This window comes from Eleutherodactylus coqui, chromosome 9 (genome assembly GCF_035609145.1).
Source record: "Eleutherodactylus coqui strain aEleCoq1 chromosome 9, aEleCoq1.hap1, whole genome shotgun sequence".
NCBI classification, from domain to species: Eukaryota; Metazoa; Chordata; class Amphibia; order Anura; family Eleutherodactylidae; genus Eleutherodactylus; species Eleutherodactylus coqui.
In genome coordinates, this window is record NC_089845.1 from 100,170,549 (window position 1) to 100,193,887 (window position 23,339).

General features: G+C 46.7%; 1 protein-coding gene across 1 annotated transcript; it reads left to right on the plus strand.

Moving 5' to 3' along the window:
- The first annotated feature begins 1,017 nt into the window (after window positions 1-1,017).
- Window positions 1,018-22,813, plus strand: MAPK15 (mitogen-activated protein kinase 15). The gene is given in 16 exon segments (XM_066578121.1): window positions 1,018-1,112; window positions 5,073-5,085; window positions 5,087-5,191; window positions 5,387-5,485; window positions 5,569-5,598; window positions 7,399-7,489; window positions 7,670-7,800; window positions 8,961-9,124; window positions 9,226-9,365; window positions 9,858-9,915; window positions 10,569-10,706; window positions 11,422-11,527; window positions 11,818-12,100; window positions 12,203-12,294; window positions 21,350-21,511; window positions 22,279-22,813. Coding segments are annotated over 16 exon segments (1,896 nt in total). The 5' UTR covers window positions 1,018-1,032; the 3' UTR covers window positions 22,483-22,813.
- The last annotated feature ends 526 nt before the right edge of the window (window positions 22,814-23,339 follow it).

Consider the following 23,339-nt stretch of genomic DNA (forward strand, 5'->3'; position numbering starts at 1 on the left):
GCCTCTCCTTAAAGGGGTTGTCCCGCGCCGAAACGGGTTTTTTTTTTTTTCAACCCCCCCCCCGTTCGGCGCGAGACAACCCCGATGCAGGGAGGTAAAGAAAGCTCACCGGAGCGCTTACCTGAATCCCCGCGCTCCGGTGACTTCTCTACTCACCGCTGAAGATGGCCTCTTCCTCCGTGGACCGCAGCTCTTCTGTGCGGTCCACTGCCGATTCCAGCCTCCTGATTGGCTGGAATCGGCACGTGACGGGGCGGAGCTACACGGAGCTACACGGAGCCCCATAGAAGACTGCAGAAGACCCGGACTGCGCAAGCGCGGCTAATTTGGCCATCGGAGGGCGAAAATTAGTCGGCACCATGGAGACGAGGACGCCAGCAACGGAACAGGTAAGTATAAAACTTTTTATAACTTCTGCATGGCTCATAATTAATGCACAATGTACATTACAAAGTGCATTATTATGGCCATGCAGAAGTGTACAGACCCACTTGCTGCCTCGGGACAACCCCTTTAATCACCTCCAGAGACCCTGCAGGAGAGCCCCCAATCGCCTCCAGAGACCCTACTTGCCTCCAGAGACCCAGCAGGAGACCGCCCTACAATCACCTCCAGAGACCTAGCAGGAAACCCCCCTACAATCCCCTCCAGTGACACCATGGTAGACCACCTTATCACATCTAGAGCCCCCGTAGAAAACTACCCCCTACAGTCACCTCCAGAGACCCCATACTAGACCACCCCATTGAAGTACTAAGCTCCTCCCTACAATTATATATGTGGAAGCTCCACCTTCAGATTTACATCAGTGCAGGTTCCTCCTCTCAGACGACGATAAACCCCTCCTCTAACATGCTATAAAGCTGCCCCCGCCCCATCTCCATATAGCGCATATTAGAGGGCAGGAATGCTCACGTGATCATCCGCCCACAGAGTCTCCCTGACGTCGCCGACGCTGGCTTCGTCTCATTGAAGATTCTGAAGCAGCGCTCTGTGCGCACGCGCGTACCTGAGCAGCGCCTGCTGGTTACTATGACAACCGCGGACAACATCTTTCCTTCCGTGACCGTCCCAGCATCCTCCGCGGCCCCCGCACCGGACACTGATCCCAGGTAACGGCCTGAACTGTGTGATGTCTGATATTTAACGTCCTCTTTCGTATGTTCTGTACCGGAACGGCAGCGTTATCAGTGACTCCTGCAGGAATGTACAGAGACCTGAGCTATAGTGAGCCCAGAGGGAGACCCCCATATACTGATCACACAAAGAGAGAGACCCCCCCCCACCCTCCATATACTGATCACACAAAGAGAACGCCCCCCCCCATATACTGATCAGACAAAGAAAGATCCCCCCCCCCATATACTGATTAGTCAAAGAGAGTGCCCCCCTCCCCCCCCATATACTGATCACACAAAGAGAGGGATACCCCCCCATATACTGATCAGACAAAGAGAGTGACCCCCCCCATATACTGATCAGACAAAGAGAGAGGGAGACTCCCCCCCCCCCCTATATACTGATCAGACAAAGAGTGACACTCCCCCCCCATATACTGATCACACAAAGAGAGACCCCCTGATATACTGATCACACAAAGAGAGAGGGAGACCCCCCCCCCATATACTGATCACGCAAAAAGAGCGAGCCCCCCCCAATATACCGATCACACAGAGAGAGACCCCCCCCCCCCCGTATACTGATCACACAAGGAGACCCCCCCCATATACTGATCACACAAGGAGAGACCCCCCTATATACTGATCACACAAGGAGATACCCCCCCCCCTATATACTGATCACACAAGGAGATACCCCCCCTATATACTGATCACACGAGAGACCCCACCCCCTATATACTGATCACACAATGAGACCCCCCCCCCCATATACTGATCACACAATGAGACCCCCCCATATACTGATCACACAATGAGAGACCCCCCCCCATATACTGATCACACAATGAGAGACCCCCCCCCATATACTGATCACACAATGAGAGACCCCCCCCCATATACTGATCACACAATGAGACCCCCCCCCCCCCATATACTGATCACACAAGGAGAGACCCCCCCCCCATATACTGATCACACAAGGAGAGACCCCCCCCCCCATATTCTGATCACACAAGGAGAGACCCCCTCCCATATACTGATCACACAAGGAGAGACCCCCCCCCCCATATACTGATCACACAAGGAGAGACCCCCCCCATATACTGATCACACAAGGAGAGACCCCCCCCATATACTGATCACACAAGGAGAGACCCCCCCCATATACTGATCACACAAGGAGAGACCCCCCCCCCCATATACTGATCACACGAGAGACCCCCCCCCCATATACTGATCACACGAGAGACCCCCCCCCATATACTGATCACACGAGAGACCCTCCCCCATATACTGATCACACAAGGAGACCCCCCCCCCCCCCATATACTGATCACACAAGGAGAGACCCCCCCCCCATATACTGATCACACAAGGAGAGTCCCCCCCCCCCCATATACTGATCACACAAGGAGAGACCCCCCCCCCCATATACTGATCACACAAGGAGACCCACCCCATATACTGATCACACAAGGAGAGACCCCCCCATATACTGATCACACAAGGAGAGACCCCCCCCCCCCATATACTGATCACACAAGGAGAGACCCCCCCCCCCCATATACTGATCACACAAGGAGAGACCCCCTCCCATATACTGATCACACAAGGAGAGACCCCCTCCCATATACTGATCACACAAGGAGAGACCCCCCCCCCATATACTGATCACACAAGGAGAGACCCCCCCCCATATACTGATCACACAAGGAGAGACCCCCCCCATATACTGATCACACAAGGAGAGACCCCCTCCCATATACTGATCACACAAGGAGAGACCCCCCCCATATACTGATCACACAAGGAGAGACCCCCCCCCCCATATACTGATCACACAAGGAGAGACCCCCCCCCCATATACTGATCACACAAGGAGAGACCCCCCCCCCATATACTGATCACACAAGGAGAGACCCCCCCCCCATATACTGATCACACAAGGAGAGACCCCCCCCCCCCCATATACTGATCACACAAGGAGAGACCCCCTCCCATATACTGATCACACAAGGAGAGACCCCCCCCCCATATACTGATCACACAAGGAGAGACCCCCCCCCATATACTGATCACACAAGGAGAGACCCCCCCCCCTCCCATATACTGATCACACAAGGAGAGGCCCCCTCCCATATACTGATCACACAAGGAGAGGCCCCCTCCCATATACTGATCACACAAGGAGAGGCCCCCTCCCATATACTGATCACACAAGGAGAGGCCCCCTCCCATATACTGATCACACAAGGAGAGGCCCCCTCCCATATACTGATCACACAAGGAGAGGCCCCCTCCCATATACTGATCACACAAGGAGAGGCCCCCTCCCATATACTGATCACACAAGGAGAGGCCCCCTCCCATATACTGATCACACAAGGAGAGGCCCCCTCCCATATACTGATCACACAAGGAGAGGCCCCCTCCCATATACTGATCACACAAGGAGAGGCCCCCTCCCATATACTGATCACACAAGGAGAGACACCCCCCCCCCATATACTAATCACACAAAGAGAGACCCCCCATATACTGATCACACAGAGAGACCCCCTCCCATATACTGATCACACAGAGAGACCCCCTCATATGCTGATCACACAAAGAGAGAAGGACCCCTATGTACTGATCATACAAAGAAAGAAAGCCCCCTCCCCATATACTTAGCCCAAAAGAAAGGCCCCTATGCAGTGACCACACAAAGAGAGAGAGACCCTTATCACAGGTGCAGAGAACCACCCCCCTCCAACCCTATACTTATCACAGGTGGAGAGGCACCCCCCACCCATATACTTATTACAGATGGAGATACCCTCCCCATATACGTAGCGCAGGTGGAGAGACTCCGCCCCCCCCCCATATACACATTACAGGTGCAAAGACACCTTCCCCTCCCCATATACATATTACAGATGGAGAGAGTGCCCCCCCCCCCTATATATTTATCACAGGTGGAGAGACCCCACCCCCTATATATTTATCACAGGTGGAGAGACCCCCGCTATATATTTATCACAGGTGGAGAGACCTCCCCATCCCCCCATATACGTATTACAGGTAGAGAGACCGCCCCTCCCATGTGCTTATCACAGGTGGAGAGATTCCCCCCCCCCCCCCATATACTTATTGCAAGTGGAAAGACCCCCATATACTGGTTCTGCCCTTGGTCGTCTTGTGCTGTATGGCCTATACATATTACAGGAGGCGAGTCAACCCCCCCCCCCTATATATTTATCACACGTGGAGAGACCCCCACCACACGCACACACCCATATATTTATCACAGGTGGTGAGTCCTCCCCACCATATATTTAACATAGGCGGAGAGACTTCCGCACCCCTCCCCCCCCCCCCTATATATTTATCACTGGTGGAGACCCTCCCACCTATATATTTATCACTGGTGGAGAGACACCCCCCCCCCCCATATATTTATCACAGGTTGAGAGATCCCCCCCCCTTTCCCATATACTTATCACAGGTAGAGAGAACCCCTCCCCCATACACTTATCACAGGTGGAGCGGTTTCTCCCCCCCCCCCCATATTCTTATCACAGGTGGAAAGACCACCGTACACTGGCTCTGCCCCCCCCCCCCCGATATACTGATCACACAAAGAGAGAGGGAGACCCCCCCCACCCATTTACTGATCAGACAAAGAGTGACCCCCCCCCATATACTGATCACACAAAAAGAGGGAGACCCCCCCCCCCATATACTGATCACGCAAAGAGAGAGACCCCCCAATATACTAATAACACAAAGAGAGAGGGAGACCCTTTTTTAACCTTTTCATTACCAATGATTCTTCAGCATCTTGTGTTGGCCAAGTGGCTATCATGTAGGTACGCTGCTCCTCCGCCATTTTTAAATGGTTCATGGTGACCCAGAGTGCATCGGTGGCATGGGGAGCATGGACTGTCCTTATACTGTTGCGTGTTGCAGGAGTTGGGTGCCATTTTGTCAGAGCTGAAGGTGATGGTGGACGTGACACCATGAGCGGCCCAGAGGTGGAGGAGCACATCACTCAGAAGTACGACATCAAGAAGCGTCTCGGGAAGGGGGTGAGTCCTGGCGTGCCACTCACGTAGACTCTGGAGTAATGGCAGCTCTGTTCACTACATATAGTATGTCCTGGGGAACTGCTCGTTGTATACGGCATCCACATGTAGCGGGGAGGGGGCTGACTGCAGCCATGGGGTCAGCTTTACCTGGTGATGAACTTCGCCATAGACTGATTATCAACCTTTTTACTGCAGGCATACGGCATTGTCTGGAAGGCAATTGACCGCAAAACTGGAGAAATTGTGGCTGTGAAGAAAATCTTTGATGCATTTAGAAACCGGACGGATGCTCAGGTAAGGGGTGGGGGGCTGTGTGTGCGCCTGGGGGCCTGTGTGTACGGACTGCGCTCACCTGTTGCCTTCCCCTCTCATTACAGCGAACCTTCCGAGAAATCATGTTTCTTCAGGTGAGTAATGTGACTATTGCTGCTTGTCATGTGACCACTAGACCAGTGTCAGACGTTGCTCCCCTTTAACCCCTTCCCATTCACAGACCGTTTTGCCGAAGACTTGCCGAAACTTCCCCCGCTTTCCAAGAGCGATAACTTTTAAAAAAAAATTTTCCCTAGACCGCATAAGAGCTCTTTTTTTGTGACATAAGTTGCATTTTTTAATGCCATTATTTAATGTATCGAAGAACTTAAAATATTATTTTTGTAGTGAAACAAAAACAAACGCAATAGTGCGTTTTTTATGACTTATGTTTGGCTTTAGTATTTTCTTTAGCCTTCAGCATGCGGTGTAAATTACATGTTCCATTTATTCTGCATGATTGTGGTGATGCCACATTTATCTGGTTTTGTTCCGTTTTACTACTCTTACAAATTTGTGTTGTGTTGCCGTATCCTGAGCACCAAAATCTTTTACTTATGCTGGGAGAGTTTTCTGCGGTTCAGGTTGTGGTGTTCTGTTTTTTTTGTTTTTTTTTTCTCACCATACAACTTTTTAATATCTTTTTATTACGTTTGTTGTGGAGGCGGGGTGATAAAAATAAGTTTGGGTGCTTTTTCCCTTCAGCATTCACAGTTTGGGATAAAGAATGTGATATTATTCTAGTTTGGAACATTATGGACGTGGTCATGTCAATTATATTTATATTGTTTTTATTTTTGTGACATTTTTATAGCAGCACTCCCATTGTCAACCATGATGGAAAGTTATCTTTACTCCGCTGCCATTTGTGCCTGGGATTATAGAAACAGGCGAACTGGTCGTCCTACGACATTTCTGATTCACTTCTGTGAGAGTTAGAAATACAGCGTCAGAGGGCCAGTTAGGCTGTTTCTGTAATTCCAGCCACCAGTAAATGTGGAGGTAAGTCAGGCTTCAGGACCCCGTTCTGGAGATAGGTGAAACCCTGGACCTGACACCTAGATGAATTGGACTCTCGGCTGGAGCTCTAGATGAACTAATTTCCGGGCCAGGCCTCTAGATGTGCTGGACCCGTAGAAGAATCAGACCCTGGGTTATAACCCTAGATGAATTGGGCTCCTATATGAACCTGATCCCAGACCGGATCTGTGGATGAACTAAGTTCCAAGCCAGGCCCCTAGATGTACTGGACCTCTAGATGAATCAGACGAGTTGATGAACCTGACTCCAGACTGGACCCCTGTATGAACTAATTTCCTGACCAGGCCCCTAGATGTACTGGACCCCTAGATGAATCAGACTCTGGGCCAGAACCCTAGATTAATTGGACCTCTAGATAAACCTGACCTCAGACCAGACCCCCTGGGTGAACCAGTTCCCAGGCAAGACTCCTAGATGTACTAGACCCCAGGCCAGAGCCCTAGATAAATCACACCATGGGTCAGAACCTAGATCAATGGGACCACTAGATGAATCAGACCCTTAACTTGACCCCTAGATGAATCAGACCTCGGAGCAGACCCCTGCTTAAGGCCTCTTCGCCTTCAGGTGTCGCACGGTATGTCCTTATGCTGGACGACTTCAGTATGCCGTTTGGCAGGTGACCCCTGCATTAACAAAGGCCTTCAGAGCTGTTCGTTATTGCGCCCATACTCACCGCCCCTAGGCCCAGTCTTTGTTCATGGTCTGGCTGAGGGATTCATCAGCCCCGATCAGACAGAATACTGAGGAGTACTTGTCTGGGTGGGCTGCCGGTTACACATAGACATGTAATGATGTAGGACGTGACAACCTTACAGACGCCCCTGTCATGTGACCTGTTCTTTTTTCTGTAGGAGTTCGGGGAGCATCCGAGTATTATCAAGCTGCTGAACGTCATCCGAGCGCAGAATGACAAGGATATCTACCTGGTGTTTGAATATATGGGTAATGTCCTGATGTGTGCCCCTTCCCCACCCCATATATATTACCAGAATAAGTAATGAGGTGTGAGGTATGATGAGGCCCAGTCAGATATAATCGTGTATGGCTATATATAAGGTGCAGACCTCATGTAATGAGGCATGACGAGGCTCTGACCTCATGATGGTATGGCCTTTTCCACAGAGACCGACCTTCATGCTGTGATTAAGAAGGGGAATCTTCTGAAGGACATCCACATGCGCTACATCCTCTACCAGCTGCTGACCGCCACTAAGTTTCTGCATTCTGGGAACGTCATCCACAGAGACCAGAAGGTGAGGATGATGGTCTGCAGGGTGATGGATGAACGCATGGGGGTGGGCATCACAGATGAGTGAGTTCATCAGGGTAGGGGGTTATGTGCCCTGCGTTTCATTCTATTAGGTGATATGTGAGGGCATCTGTGTAGGGTTCACATATGCTCTTCTTCTCATTCTGTAGGCCAGGGGTGTCAAAGTAATTTTTAACAAGCACCAAATCAGCCCTATTGTAGCCTTCAAAGGGCCGATTGTAATTGTAAGATTGTATAGTAGGAGCTTGGTCAAACGAGCGTATTTGCGCATCGTATTACGTGTGCAACACGCAGTGAATAGAACCCACTGAATCAAATGGGTTAGTTCACATGAGAGTATTTTTTTCACGTAATGTGTGATCATGTGAAAAAATACACGTGACCTATTTTGGTGCGTATTACATACTGTAATAGGCCATTGAAGTGACTGGGCTGGCGCAAATGTGCAGGAAACCTGCATATTCACTGCAGATTTGTGCACCATCTCAACCGACCTTTTTTTGTTTGCGCAAATATGGTATGCAGTGTAGTTGTGCACACAAAAACATGCCAGAGCGGCTGAAGAACATGGGCACAAGTGATTTACAGATACACTGAGTATTTGTTCAACTGAAATGCGCTAGTTGCCTTATGAACAAGCCCTAATAATGACCCCCATAGTGGCCCCCATAATAATAGTGACCCCTGTAGTAATAGGGTCCCCCTTAGTGGGCCTAGTAAGTATCCCTTATATAGGTGGCCTCAGTTGTAGAAGTATCCCCTATATTGGCCCCAGCAGTAATTAGTGCCACACATTCCTGCCCCCCCTAGTAATAGCGAGCTCCCTTTTGACCTGTCACCAGCCAGCGCCCTTACAGGCATTCCACTCACCCAGCCTGCAGCTTCGGTTCGGTGGTGGCAGTGCAGTCTGTGATCTTTTAGGGTGACTGTTAGTGCATCAGGATGGGCATCGCATGGGCCCTACATTTCATTTTGTAGGGTGTTGGGTGACCGCAGCAGGGTAGATGTCAAATGTACTCTGCTTCTCCATAGATTACGTTTTGCTTGTGCCCTGCATCTCATTCTATAGGGTGGTGGGAGGTGGCGTCAGGGTGGGTGTCACACGTGCATCAACGTAATAGATGTCTCATTGTGTACTCGCAGCCCTCTAATATCTTGCTGGATGCAGACTGTCTCCTGAAGCTGTGTGACTTTGGCCTGGCACGCTCCTTGTATCAGATTCAAGAGGATTCTGGAAATCCAGCCCTTACGGAGTACGTGGCAACACGTTGGTACCGAGCTCCAGAGATATTACTGGGGTCTCATAGGTATGTGTGGGAATAGAAGTCTGACGAGCTGCATATTACATTTCTTAACCCATAAGTTGCCCTGTGTCCTGCAGCTGACCACCCACTATACTGTGCCGCAGGTATACGAAGGGTGTAGATATGTGGAGTGTCGGCTGTATTCTAGCAGAGATGCTGCTGGGCAAACCGCTCTTCCCGGGAACCTCCACCATCAACCAGATAGAGCGCATCATGAGCGTCATCCCAGCACCAACACAGGAAGGTAGGTGTGCTACCCATATCGTTCATTACGGGAAGGTAGGTGTGCCGCCCATATCGTTCATTACGGGAAGGTAGGTGTGCCGCCCATATCACTAGTCACAGGGGTTAGGTGTGCTGCTCATGTTACCAATTGTAGGAGATTAGTTCTATTGCCCATGTCACTGGTCACAGGGAGTAGATGTGCTACCCACGTCATCAGTCACAGTGGGGGTAGGTGTGGTGCCAGTGTCACCAGTCACAGGGCGGTAAGTGTGCTGCCCATATCAGTAGTCACAGAGTAAATGTGCTGCCCATATCACCAGTCACAGGAAGACAGGTGTGCTGCCCGTATCACCAGTCATAGAGTAGGTGTGCTGCCTGTGTCACCAGTCACAGGGGGGTAAGTGTGATGCCCATATCAGTAGTCACAGGAAGGTTGGTCTGCTGCCCATATCACAGACACCTCAACCCTTTCTTGCTGTAACAGATCTCTTCCTCTCATCTTTTCTTGCAGACATCTTGGCTATAAAGTCAGAATATGGAGCGTCTGTGATCAGCCGGATGAACGCTCGGTGAGTGGCCCAGTCAGCAGGGAGTGATGGAAGCGGCTTCTGTCTCCTCTGCATCATGTCCAGGCTCTGAGCATTATACAGAATCACACGGTTTTAGGCTAAGTGAAGAAAGATGGCGCCCAGCATGTAATCCATGATCTTATGTGTTATGGGTCAGAAGGGGTAATGGTTCTGCTTGTGGAGACCACTTTGATGGCGTGAAGAGACTTGTAGGCCATGCAGTGCTTCTCTGAGAAATGGGGTTTGCTAATGGAAGATGGCACAATGCGGCTACAGCGCCACCTATTGGAAGGTAGCTTCCTTATAAATCAATATCCGACCTTTTAACAGGCCTGTTAACATGACTGGGAATATAAGTCAAAGACAGAGACTTCTCCAGAAGGAAAAGACACCCATCTACAGACAGTAGATCCAGGGTTCCATGTTATATCCTCAGTTATGTTATAAGGCCTCTTAGACGGTCTGACATTGACTTTTTGGGAAGGTAGACTCCCCATAGCTGGTGCTGTGCAGGCATTGTACCATCTCCTAGTTACATACTTTTGTGTTGTCTGCAGTGTGGATTATTCTAAACCATAATACTTTGACTGTCTAGATACTACACTAAGTCCACGGACCACTTTTCTCATGTCTTCTCTGTATCCTATTTGTAGTCCGAAGACTCCTCTGCTGGAGCTGCTGCCTCCGAGCTGCCCACCAGATGCCATTGACATGCTCAGTAGGCTTCTGGTCTTTAACCCAGACAAGAGACTAACGGCAGAAGAGGCACTGGAGCACCCGTATGTGCGCAGGTGTGTGTAAACCCCTTTATATGCTATGGTGGGTGCTGTGTCAGTGTCCCCTAGAACCCCCTTGTGGGTGCTGTGTCCCTGGAACCCCTCTTATGTGCACATGTGTGTACTATGTCTGTGTCGGAGCATCCATATGTGCAAAAGTTTATCTAAAGTCCATGTTGCCTGCATCTTGCTGTGGATTGTAACTGCTACCCGCTTCCAGTACTGAGGAACCTTATGTCAGAAAGTGTGTGGTTGTGGCTGGATCGTAAAAGTTTACATCATACCGTAAAGTTCTACCACTGTTTATCTGTACTGCAGCTGGCCCTTGTCCTGGGACGCCCCTTACATGAACCATAATCTGTACTACAGATATCCCCAGTTGTGGGTCCCTCCTCATGTCTACCATTATCTGTACTGCAGCCGTCCCCCTCCTGGGACCCTCCTCCTGTCAGTCATAATCTGTACTGCAGCTGCCCCTGTCCTGTGACCATCCATGGCTATTATCTATACCCTGTCCTGGGACCCTCATACTGGCCATAATCTGTACTGCAGCTGTCCCTGTCCTGGGACCCTCCACATGTCTGCTTCTATCTGTACTGCAGGCATACCCTGTCCAGGGACCCACCTCATGCTGGCTGTTCTGCAGCTGTCCTCATCCTAGGACCCTCCTCAAGTCAGAGCTGCATTAACCCTGAATGTTTAGTAAATGATTCCTTCGTGTGCCTTTCAGGTTTCACTCAGCAGCTCGGGAGCCGGCGTTGGATTATGATGTCATCCTTCCTCTGGATGATGACATTCAGCTGTCTGTGGCGGAGTATAGGAATAAGTTGTACGAGGTGATTATAAGAACTTCATATATTAATGGCCTCTAAGGGGCAGGAACTCAGGAGTGGAGCTTGTGAGGAGCAGTCCAACCCTGGAGTTTATAAATGTGTCTGGAGCTCTCTTGGTCACTGTGACTGTGTGACAAGTGGGAAAACACCCTCAGGTACATCCAGATCCCACAATGGTTTGTCCACAGGCTTTGTCATCACTTTCTTTCAGCCTAGAGGAACGCGGTCGGTGTAGATCATTGTGCATCATGTCCTTTGATGACCTGAGGGGGTCTTTACTTTTTGTCCTGTAGATGATTCTTGAAAGGAAGATAAACAATCGGAGGCAGAAAAGGGAAACCCTGAAAGAAAGTGCTGAACCTGTAGCCAAAAAACCACCGGACGCAGGCTGTCCACAGGCAAAGGACAAGAAGGACAATGCAACCTCCAGCACCAACCACATTCCAAGGGCTGCTGGGAAAACTGGCACCAGTGAATCCGCCCCAATAATGGACAGCTGTGCACAGAACACCCTGCCATCAGGCCCGAAACCTAAGTCTCCTGTGTACAACCCGATAACCCACAGTGTCATCCAGTGTATGTCTGATCTCCATCTCTTCTACGTGCGCCATTATTATTATCATTACTGCAGTCGTTCTCAGCTCAAGTAACAGAAAAATGTATTTGTTTGGCTTTCAGCGGGTTCCAGCCACTGGCGAGGAGCTGCCCAGCAAAAAAGATCAGGAAGTCAGCAAACACAAGAACCTACCGTGACCTCCAATACACAGGGGGTAAGCAAGACCACCAAGGCTATTGTGTCATCAGTCATGTTGTTTAGTCCCCAATCTCTAATTATGTGGCTCCTCATCCCCAGGCAAAATGATCACTTTATCGAGGGCAAAAAAGGGGCCTTAACATCTGAGCAGAATGAAAGAGAAGCTCTAGGCACATACTGCTAAAAACAAATACCAGTCAGGATACATTAGTGCCCAAATGCCAAACAATATCCGGTAGTTTCCAAATACCAGCCAATCCGAATGCAGTAGTGCCCAAAAAATCAGCGTATGTACAGTTGTGTCCAAATTCCAGCCAGTTATATTATACGGTAGTTCCCAATTACCCTCCAGTATACAATAGTACTCAAATTCTAGCTAGTATTATGGTAGTGCCCAATTGGCAGGCAGTATTCAATAGTGCACAAATGCCATCCAGCTTTGTATGGCAGTGCCCAAATGCCAGCCAGTCACTATCTGGTACTGCCCAAATACTAGCCAGTATACTGTAGTGTCTGCAAATCTTAAGTGGTTTTACAGATGGAGGGGGCTGTTATCAGAGGGATAACAATGGCCATCAGTAAATAGATGATTATTTCTTCTATAACAATGGCCTTCAGGTCTACCATGGACATGAGCCTAAAGCCCCATTTACACGCAACAAGTATCGCTCAAAAATGATAAAATGTGTGCCCATTGTGCACTTGCCGTGCACTCTTCGTTCATCACTGACTTTAAGTCAGCATAAAATTCTTCATTGCGATAACAGGGATGGCATGTTGTGTTCTCAGCGGGCAGCGCTGATAGCATTGTATGCAGTCAGCAGCCTGCAGCAGAACAAAGCAGATGTATTTAGAGAACAGACCAGCTGCTGTTCTCTAAATGCATGCAAATGAAGCTGGTTAGCTACTAACGGACTAATTAGCCCAATAGTAGCTAATGCAAAATAATTGCTCAAAACTGTCAGTTTCTGACGAATTTTGAGCAATCCTCTTTGCGTGTAAATGGGGCTTAATAGGCTGCGTGTCAGTGTAATACACAGTAACAGAAGTATAAAACTGATCAGGTAATTATAGGGGCCGATTTGGGTCCTATGGTGCAACTATAAATGGTGACAGGGTTGATTCTTCTAGTGGGACTGAAAATAGTTAGAGATTGAAAAAAAAAAAAAAAGACCCCGGCTATCAACTTCAACATTATGATCCTTTTTATGTCATTATTAACTACACTGAACGATCACTGCATTAGGAACACCTACTCCGTAATGGGTTGCTCCACCTTTTTGGGTGATCACTGCTTTCAGACATCAGGGAACAGGTTCCACAAAATGGCGAACATCCTCCATACTCAACACTCCCAATGCCCACTGCAGCAGTTCCATTGGTTGGTGCGTGTTCCTAGGCCATGCCAGGAAAACGCTCTACAGACCATGACACCGCCATTACTGGCCTATTGAATCTCATGGTATTGCCAGATGTGGACTTGGGCATCTGTATGGTTCAGCAGGAGACAGGACTCGTCACTCCAGATGAGCTTCTGCCATGTGTCCAGGATCCTTGATGTCTGTCCTAAGCTCATTCAAGGTGTTTTTGGCAATGACTCAGGGTCATCAGGGGCTCCCTTGTTGGTCTTCAGCTTGAACCACAGTCAATGCAAGGTACACTGCATGATCCTTGTGGAAATTTGTCTAACTTCACCGCTGTTGTACTGCTGGGTCAGTTGGTCCACCGTAGCACGTCGTTGCTAAGATACCAGATGTGCCATCCGATGCCCGCCTCTAAGAACAACCACATTGTGTGATCTTCTGTTGGATGTCTGTCCATGGTTCAACCAGTCAACCTACCGCGGTTCAGGAATAGTCATAAAGTGCGACTGTTTCAGAAATACTGGCACCGCAACTCTGGGCACCAACAATCCACCCACGGTTACAATCACTCAAGTCACCATGTTTACCAATGATTGCCAAATGGTGTCTTCTCCTGTACAGGAAAGAGGTAAAACCCACATATTTGTTACAAAAATGGGCTCTAAACCCCACTGAACACAGGACAAACGACCCCTCGTGCTATAGAGCATTGGAAAAGGGGGTTAAATACCTCTCCAGGTCGCACAGTACACTCACAGCATTTTGAGCCAAGCACAGCAGAAAGTCGGAAACTCAAGATTAAAGGAAGCTGGGAGATTGCGTTGTAAAAACACATCGGGAAGCAACCTCTGAAACCTCCAGAGACACTAACCTCAGAGAAAAAGGTGAAGAGCACATTAGAGGTGTCAGCAGACCTGCGATCTCCTGCTCTCAAGAGAAATATCTGAGGCAGTGTGAGCAGCAGTACGTGTGACGCACTATTAATTACAAAATCACAGTGCTACAGAAACAGTCTCACGCAGCAGGGGAGCCAGAGGGGAGTGAACCAGGAGCTATAAAGGCTCATTTAGACACAACGATTATCACTCAAAATTCGCTCAAAAGCCATCTTTTGAGCAATAATCGTTGGGTGTAAATGTTCTTATCTTTCACTTCTCTGCCGAATGATGATTTTCAGTTCGACATGAAATCCATCTTTCGGCAGAAATGCTGATAAGAAGGACTGCACGCTGTGTTCTGCCCGGGGAGAGCAGATTACATTGTCTCAGCTGTCAGCCCCATGGCAGAACAAAGGGAATTTATTCAGAGAACAGCGGGTCATCTGTTCCCTGAATACAGCTCCCGGTGGCTCACACGCTACTAATTGGTACTAATAGGCATTATTACCAAGTAGTAGTTTATGCAGAATGATCGCTCAAGAGCCATCTTTTGAGCGATCATCTTTGCGTCTAAATGGGCCTTAAGCTGGACTTTGGAGTGGAGATAAAACACAACAATAGATCTGCCATCAAGATCTCCATAGGAGGTCTTAAAAGAGAACTTTGAAGCTGCACATAGCTTGCCCCCCCCCCCCCTCCTCCTCACAGAAGTACATTAAAGAGTACTGAGTCTCTCCATGAAAGACCCTAAAACCAAGCAATTTACAGTTCTAAAAACTGAAATCCAACAAATAGGTAACCGAGTAGAGGACTTTGTGTAATGAGGTCAGTATAAGTTTTACCATACTTATGAACTGACCCACTATGTCACAAAACAAAGGGAACACATCGATATGGCTTTGGTCCTGATTTGAGGACCAGGAAAATAGAAGTCGCCGCCGCCACATCAAGATAAAGGGATTACTTGCATCCTGGCCGCCAAATGCTCTCAGAACCATAGCGATTGAAATATTCAAAGACCTCATGGGAGTAGAGAGATCAGAGTCAATCATCATTGAAAGAATCCATAGAGCAATATGCCCTAAACCAAGAGTGGGTAGTCCTCCGCGAGAAGTGGTCTGCGGACTTATTGATACGCAAGCAATTCTATCGGCTTCCAGATATAGAATATATAAGAAAATATGAAATATAAAGTGAGAGCTATACAAATCTTCCAAGACCTAGCTTCCTTGACTCTAGCCAAAAGGAGGCAGCTAAAGCTCCTTCCAGAGGGCTAAAAATCTGAAGTATTCATGGCTGTTCCCATTTGGATTAGCAATACAGAAAGACAGCAAACGTATCACAATTCCTACCCTGGAAGATCTAGAACGAGCTTGGGACAGTTTAGATATTGCTCCAGTTCAGATACCCTCATTGATGCCTCTAAGAAACCCAGAAGACCTTCCGATTCCAGCTAAATATATTCGCTTTGAAAGAAGTGACACGTGTTCAAAATCTCCTAGGAATAGGGATTCGCGAACAAGGCTGGATTTCTCAAAAGGAAAACCTGTGAAGAATATTCCTCCACCTTATCCTTAAAGAGTATATAAGAATCAAAATAGTATAAAGAGATTGACTGGACAATTTGACTACCTTTAATTCTCTAACTGAAGTAAATGTTTGCTGATAACCTACCTTGTTTTTAAATTTCACTTTTCTATTATGGTTGAATACTTATTGTAGAGGAAAAATCATGTTCTCTTAAATGAGACCGATCCGTCCTGACTATGAGGTATTCCACTAAGACGCTTGAAACATGCCTCCCCTGCTTCTGCCCCCTCCTGTCCCTCCCGCGACTTTGTGCTGGGGATGCATTGGACCAGCCCGGGGGGAGCTCCTTTAGCTTCCATGGGTGGGCCTGAGAAATCTTTACCTTTGTTAACACATATGGAAGGATACTGCCCTTAACACATAGAAACAAGGTAGAAACCATGAGAAGAGAATTTTTTTTTCTAACTACGCAATTTTATAGTAGTAGCACAAAAAAGTTCACCAAACAAAGTTCATTTTGTCCCTCCTTAATCACTTGAATGCTCCCCCGTTCCTGCCTGCAGGTATACTCACAAGCCCTCAAAGAGCCCTCCGGTTATCTTGGCTTTCTCAAACAAATGATTATCATGGACAGGAGTACGGCTTATGTGAGAATTCTTCCTGCTTTATTAATTGTAGTAGCACAGTGTGGCTAGTTGACTAGTTTAGATCTACTTCCTAGACAATTTAATTAAAATATTTCCTCACCACAGACTGGTCATCCCCAGGTCCAGCTAAGTGAGGTACACACATTCACCACTATTCCCCCCCCCCCTTCCTTTTCCCAAAGAAAACGCCAAAGGAGAAATATCTTCAAACACCTCCTACTGCAACACCTTTATACTCACAAATATAGATTTTGTACTATGCACATATGACAGACACCCTCACTATCATGTCACTGAACACTAAAGGACTAAACTCTCCACAGAAAAGAAATAAAGTATTCCGGCTCTTAAAAAAAGCCGAAAACCTCAATCGCTTTTCTACAAGAGACCCATTTTAAAGGAAATAAGGGAATTGGGAATTTCGGGATCTTATCTAAATGGTTCATTAACAATCACCCATCTAAAGGCCCATTTACACCAGCCAATTATCGCTAAAAATCGCTAATCTGTGATCGTTTAAGCGATTATCAGTGTGTCTAAATGTGCGCCCATTGTGTGCTTTTCGAGCACTGCTAGCTGATCCTTAAATTCAGTCCAACCTAAAAATCGTCCTTCACTCTTATCAGCAGTTCTCCACAGGGAGTGCTCATAGCATTGTTTCTCCCTGGAGAACAAAGGATCTGAACACAGATAATAGCCCCAGGGCTATTAACTGCATTCAGCTAAAGGCTTCATTTGTACACTTAATTGCTCCTAAGTAGCTGAGTAGCTACTTAATAGTTTATGCAAAATGATCGCTCAAAGCTGTCATTCAAACTGTCATTTGAGCCATCAACGGCCCGTGTAAACCAGCTTTAAGACGGCAAGGGGAGTAGCCATCGCAATAAACCACTCAGTCCCATTCACCATAGATAGCCAATTTAATGATGCAGAAAGGTGAATACTTTTTTTAAAAGGCAAGCTTGCGACAGAAACGATTACATTAGCGAACCTATATGTCCCAAATAAAAAACAGATCCCATGGTTCATAGAATCCCTGAATAAATTAGCATTATTCACGGAAGGTAGAATAATAGGATCAGACCTCAACCTAACTTTAAATCCCATATGAAGGTGCATTTACACTGCAAAGAGGATCACTCAAAAATGGCTTTTAAGCGATGATTTTGCATAAACTAGTACTTGGTACTAATGCCTATTAGTACCAAATTGTAGCCTGTAAGCCGCTGAGAGCTGTACTCAGGGAACACACAACCCGCTGTTCCCTGAATACTTCTGCTTTGTTCTGCCGTCGAGGCTGACAGCTGAGACAAAGCAATCGGCTGTTATCAGCAGTCCCCGGCAGAGCACAGCGTGCGGTCCGTCTTATCAGCCCTTCTGTTGAACAACGGATTTCAGGCAGAACTGAATTGTTCGGCAGAAAACTGAAAGATGGGCACATTTAGACACACCAATTATCGCTCAAAAGATGGCTTTTGAGCAAATTTTGAGCAATAATCGTTGTGTCTAAATGGGCCTTTAGATTCATCGTCGGGCAAATCCCAGGTCTCCGCAACGCGGAAGAAAAAGATTACATAAACTCCTAGAAGAACTACATGTAATAGATGCTTGGAGTACATTTAACCCATCAGCTAAGGATTTCTCCTTCTACTCTCTCGTACATAATACATACCAAATATTAGATTACATCTTACTCTCTTTCTCCCTGGTTTCGCAAGTCAGGCGCACAAACATAGGGAACATAACCGTATCAGACCATGCACCAATAAGTCACACTAAATTTAACCGCACTTCCGTACAGAAGTTGGAGGCTTAACAAATCACTCTTGGATAAGCAAAAAGCCCACAAAACCCTATCAACACATTTAAAACTTTTCTTCAAAGAGAACTCACAATCAGCTGACAAACATCCCATGGCATGGGAAACACATAAGCCTATGTCCAAGATTTACTCAGTTATAGGATCCTCACACAAAAAGAAAAGACAAAAGGAGATTGTAGAAATATTAGCCCAAATATCGAGACTAGAACAGATAGCGAAACAGAAAAAAAGCCCAGAACAATCTCCCTGTGCTGAGAGAAAAACTGCAAGACATTCTGAATACTAGACTCGCTAAATCAGTATTCTATTATAAACATCAACTCTACTCCCATGGAAATAAAGGTGGGCGCCTTCTGTCCTCTTTAATTAAAATAAACAAAAAGGAAAACGTATATCCATGGTATTAAAAAAATTTTGGGGGAAAAATTAACAGAAACCTCACAAATAGCAAAAACTTTCCAGGAATATTTTGTGGGTCTATATACCGGTAGCCTAAATAAAAGCGAACTAGGCGATGAGGAAAACCAAAAAAACATGAAAGGAGGGCATGCTTTGCTAACTCTCCCTTCTCAGAACCTTGATGAAATTTCCACTTTGACCTCCTAGTCCTAGAGGATCTCTTGGTATCTGATATTTGGATGCAGCATCAGAAGGGGAACACACAATTAACAGAATGGTTACTTTCCCAAACATCATGCCCCTCCCTTCAACCCTTGCAGTCAATGCATCTCTCCAGAATAGTAGACAAATTTATTAAAGCATATCCATCAACTCACCCTTTTTCCCAATTGGAAAACTTATCACTTCACAGTGTCATACTAGTAAAAGAATTGCGCTACTAAAAAGGAAATTTATCAAACACAAGACCCCACCAAACCAGCATAATTCCTCCTGGGGGAAAAGGAACTAAATGTTCAACTGTCAGATAGGGATGTTAAATGCAGTTTGGGAAATACACGGATTTTCTAAATGTATAAGATTGCAAGAAAACGATTATAAACTTTTGACCAGATGGTATGAATCACCAGAATGGCTTTATGCTTACAAATTAGCTGATTCCAATCTATGTTCGCGATGCAGCAGTCAAATAGGTACTTTAATACATATTTTGTGGCACTATCCAATCATACGTCCGTTCTGGGAACAGATCGAAAAAACCATATGTAACCTATTAAATGATACCTTCAGACTCTCCCCAGAATATATGATATTATCTAAACCCTCTTCAAATTATAGACCCTCAAAATCTAATCTCTGATCCTACTTAATCTCTGCTGCAAACTCCTTGATCCCTACCATGTGGAAGCAGACAGAAGCACCTACATATAACCAATGGGTGGTTCAAGTAAATGAAATTAGGAGACTTGAGGAACTAACAATTTGGGCCTATAGAACCCATGAAAAATTAAGAGTTACCTGGGATCCATGGTGTGAACTGATCTGATCCTGTATAATCTTTTAGACGTAATAGAAAAATGCTTACTTATACTTTGTTAAACCATCTAAGTTCGTATACGTCCAGTCCTGTGTTAAGCCTGATTTAGTCACAATGATTATTGCACAAAAGCTGTCTTTTGAGCAATAATCGTTGTGTGCCTTTACAGCATAAGGTGATTGCTCAAACATTGAGCGATCACTTTGCGCTCCGAGCGGGGTATACAGAAGACAAGCGGGGCCACTGTGTTCTTCATACCCCGCCTGTGTTCAGGAAGCGGGATACAGCTGATACAATAGTATCAGCTGTATCCCGCTGTGAATTCCTGATAAGGCTGATCATTCTCTTTCAGCATGCTGAAAGAGAACGGTCAACGATTCCTTAACGAAAACTGCACAATGTCAGTGCAGGTAGACACAACGATTATTGCTCAAAAGAAGGCTTTGACCGATTTTGTGAGCGAAAATCGTTTTCTAAATCAGCCTTATATTATATGTATTGATTTATCAAGGTGTTCCCCGTATTAGGATTCCTTCCTAAAAAATCTAACCTTTCCGTTTTCACCCTTGAACCCTTCCTACTCCCTCCCCTAACCCCACTTCTCACTAAGAGCAATTTAGCATTTATTTAATAATATGCAAAACGTTATAGTTAATCTTTTGAACATGCATTGATTATTATTTTACGGTAAATTTTACAAAAATAGAAAAGGGGTCAGCACATTATCTGAGAATGGATTGTGACATGGCAATCATGTGGTACTGTGTTACTGATCACAAGATGTCACGCACCAGCTGCTCCTAATGCAGTGATCGTTCAGTGTATAACCCTCAGTGACATTAGTTATATAAGCATATCGCTCCTTTATAAATCAACAATCAACTAGGGCAGGGCTCTAGGGATAGAGTGGAGGAGAAGACCATACGGTGTTCTCCAAAATTTATTGGAAGATATGTGGTGGTGAGAAATAAACTTAGAACTCACCCTGACGTGTCCGGACTCCCTGTATAAGGACAGTCCGGTACGTGCCCAGTCTCCGGTAGGCATTACAGCAAGTTTGTCAGCCCTAGTCATCCAGACATCCAAATGTGGAGAATGTCAATGGGGGGTTCCGAATGGGTACAGTCGGAGAGCACATAAAGAAAATAGGCAGTGGTCAGACCATATAAAGCCCCAGCGCCCCAGGCGATGACCAAACTCTGCGAAAGTATAATATATGTGAATTATGTACTTCACAGGGGTGTCTCAGCAGAGAATACCCCTAATTCAGATAAGCAATATAGTCTTCTTTGGGGCTTCAGCATATGCAATAGTTTTGTAAAAATGTCCTATAAACCTCTATAATGTTCAGTGCAAAAAGCAGAAAATATAAGGATGTCCTGATTTCTCCACAAGGTCAATAAAAGTTTGGAGCCACGAGGTAAAACTGCCCCTGTTACACGGACGCGCTCCTTCTCACTAACCCAGCAGGCGAGGGCAGCTGTCCCTAACAACCCTCTCACTCGGAAAGACACCGTGCCCGCAACAGTGAGCGTAGCAGCGGTCAGCGCCAGACTGGTAAGTAAAACTAGAAACGCCAAGATCCTTATAGGAAAATGATCAGTGAGGTGGACGATACTGGAAGGTTTTCTCTGTACTGGTGAGGAGGACTGGTGACACTGGCAAGTTCTGACTATACTGGGGAAGGACGACTGATGATACTGGTAGTAACTGAGGTCCTCTTTATACTGATGAGGACTGGTAGTAACTGATGTCATCTCTATACTAGTGAGGAGGACTGCTGACACTGGTAGGTCCTGACTATACTGGGGAGGAGGACTGGTGATACTGGTAGTGACCTAAGGTCCTCTATATGCTGGTGACGAGAAATGGTGATACTAGTAGTAACTGATGTCCTCTATTTACTGGTGAGGAGCACTGGTCACACTGGCAGGTCCTGACTATACTGGGCAGGAGGATTGGTGATACTGGTAGTAACTGAGATCCTTTTTATATTGATAAGGACTGGTTATGACTGATGTCCTCTCTACACTGATGAGGAGGACTGGTGACACTGATAGTGACTAAGGTCCTCTGTACTGGTGAAGAGGACTGGTGATACTGGTGGTGACTTATACCCTCTCTATACTTGTTAGGATGACTAGTAATATTGGCAGGCCATCTCTATACTTCTGAGAACTGGTAACACTGGCAGGTCCTCTCTATGCTGGTGAAGAGGACTGATGACACTGGCAGGTTCTCTCTATACTGGTGAAGAGGATTGATGACACTGGCAGTGACTGACTTTTACCAGTGAGTTGACCTGCATATTCCTTTCCCTCCAGAACCAGCGCACTCCAGTTGTGCAGACCCGCGATGTGAGACCTGTTCAAAAGTTCAGTAAGAAGATGTTTCAGGGGGCGGCCAACGTGAGAGCAACCGGTGACCCTAAAGCTTCGCTGCACAGTTACACACAGGCCTATGGAACGATCAGTAAATCAGCACTGCAGAACCTGCCGCTACATAGCTCTTCGGTTTCTGACAAGTGACAAACACTGAGGAAGACTCCTCTGAAGAAACTTGGCTGCTGTTGGCCCCATCATCCAGGGGCCCAAGTCTTGTCTCATACAAAGGGCAGATCCTTCCTTCTCTTTAAGTGCCTTTACCCCTTCCTAGAAATGACATCTTTGAGTCCATTCCGGGGGTGACGCACGTCATCTGCAGAACTTGTGCCTTGTACATAACCCAACCTTGGGAGCACTGATCAGGCAATAAGTAAATTGCAGAGAGGTCCAGGGAAGGTACGTCCGTGCGCCTCATGCCTTCTGGTCATGTACTCATTTTGTTTTATATTGATAATAAAGGTGGATTATTTATTCAGTTCGTCTCATGTGGTTTTCTTTTGTGTTATATTTGAGTATTCGTCTTGAGAAATGTCCGCAAACCTCCAACCGAAGTTCAGCTGCCAGCGACATAAAAGGCGTGATACTGAAATCTCTCTCAGATACAGCCACACACACCAGATAGAAAAATCCAGAATTTTGTCCCCGATTTCACCCTACACATCACAAAGGGTGAAATGCAGTGCATGAGATTTGCTAAAATCTCATCCGTTTTGCTGTATATGAATTCTGTCCACAAATCTGGATGGAAAATCCACAGTATTTTCTCTACATGTAAATCTAACCTATAGGAAAAAATATGTGACCCCCCCCCTGAGCATCACACCTCCTAGGAGCTTATTTGACATCCCATTCCACAGCAACGGGGGTTAATATAGAGTTCTCCCTCTTTTACGTGTCTTCTGGGAAACTTTCCACAAGATTTTGAAGTGTCTGTGGGACTCTGTGCCACATTTGTGGGCTCAGGCAGGGGCGTGACTATAGGGATGCGGAAGATGTGGTTG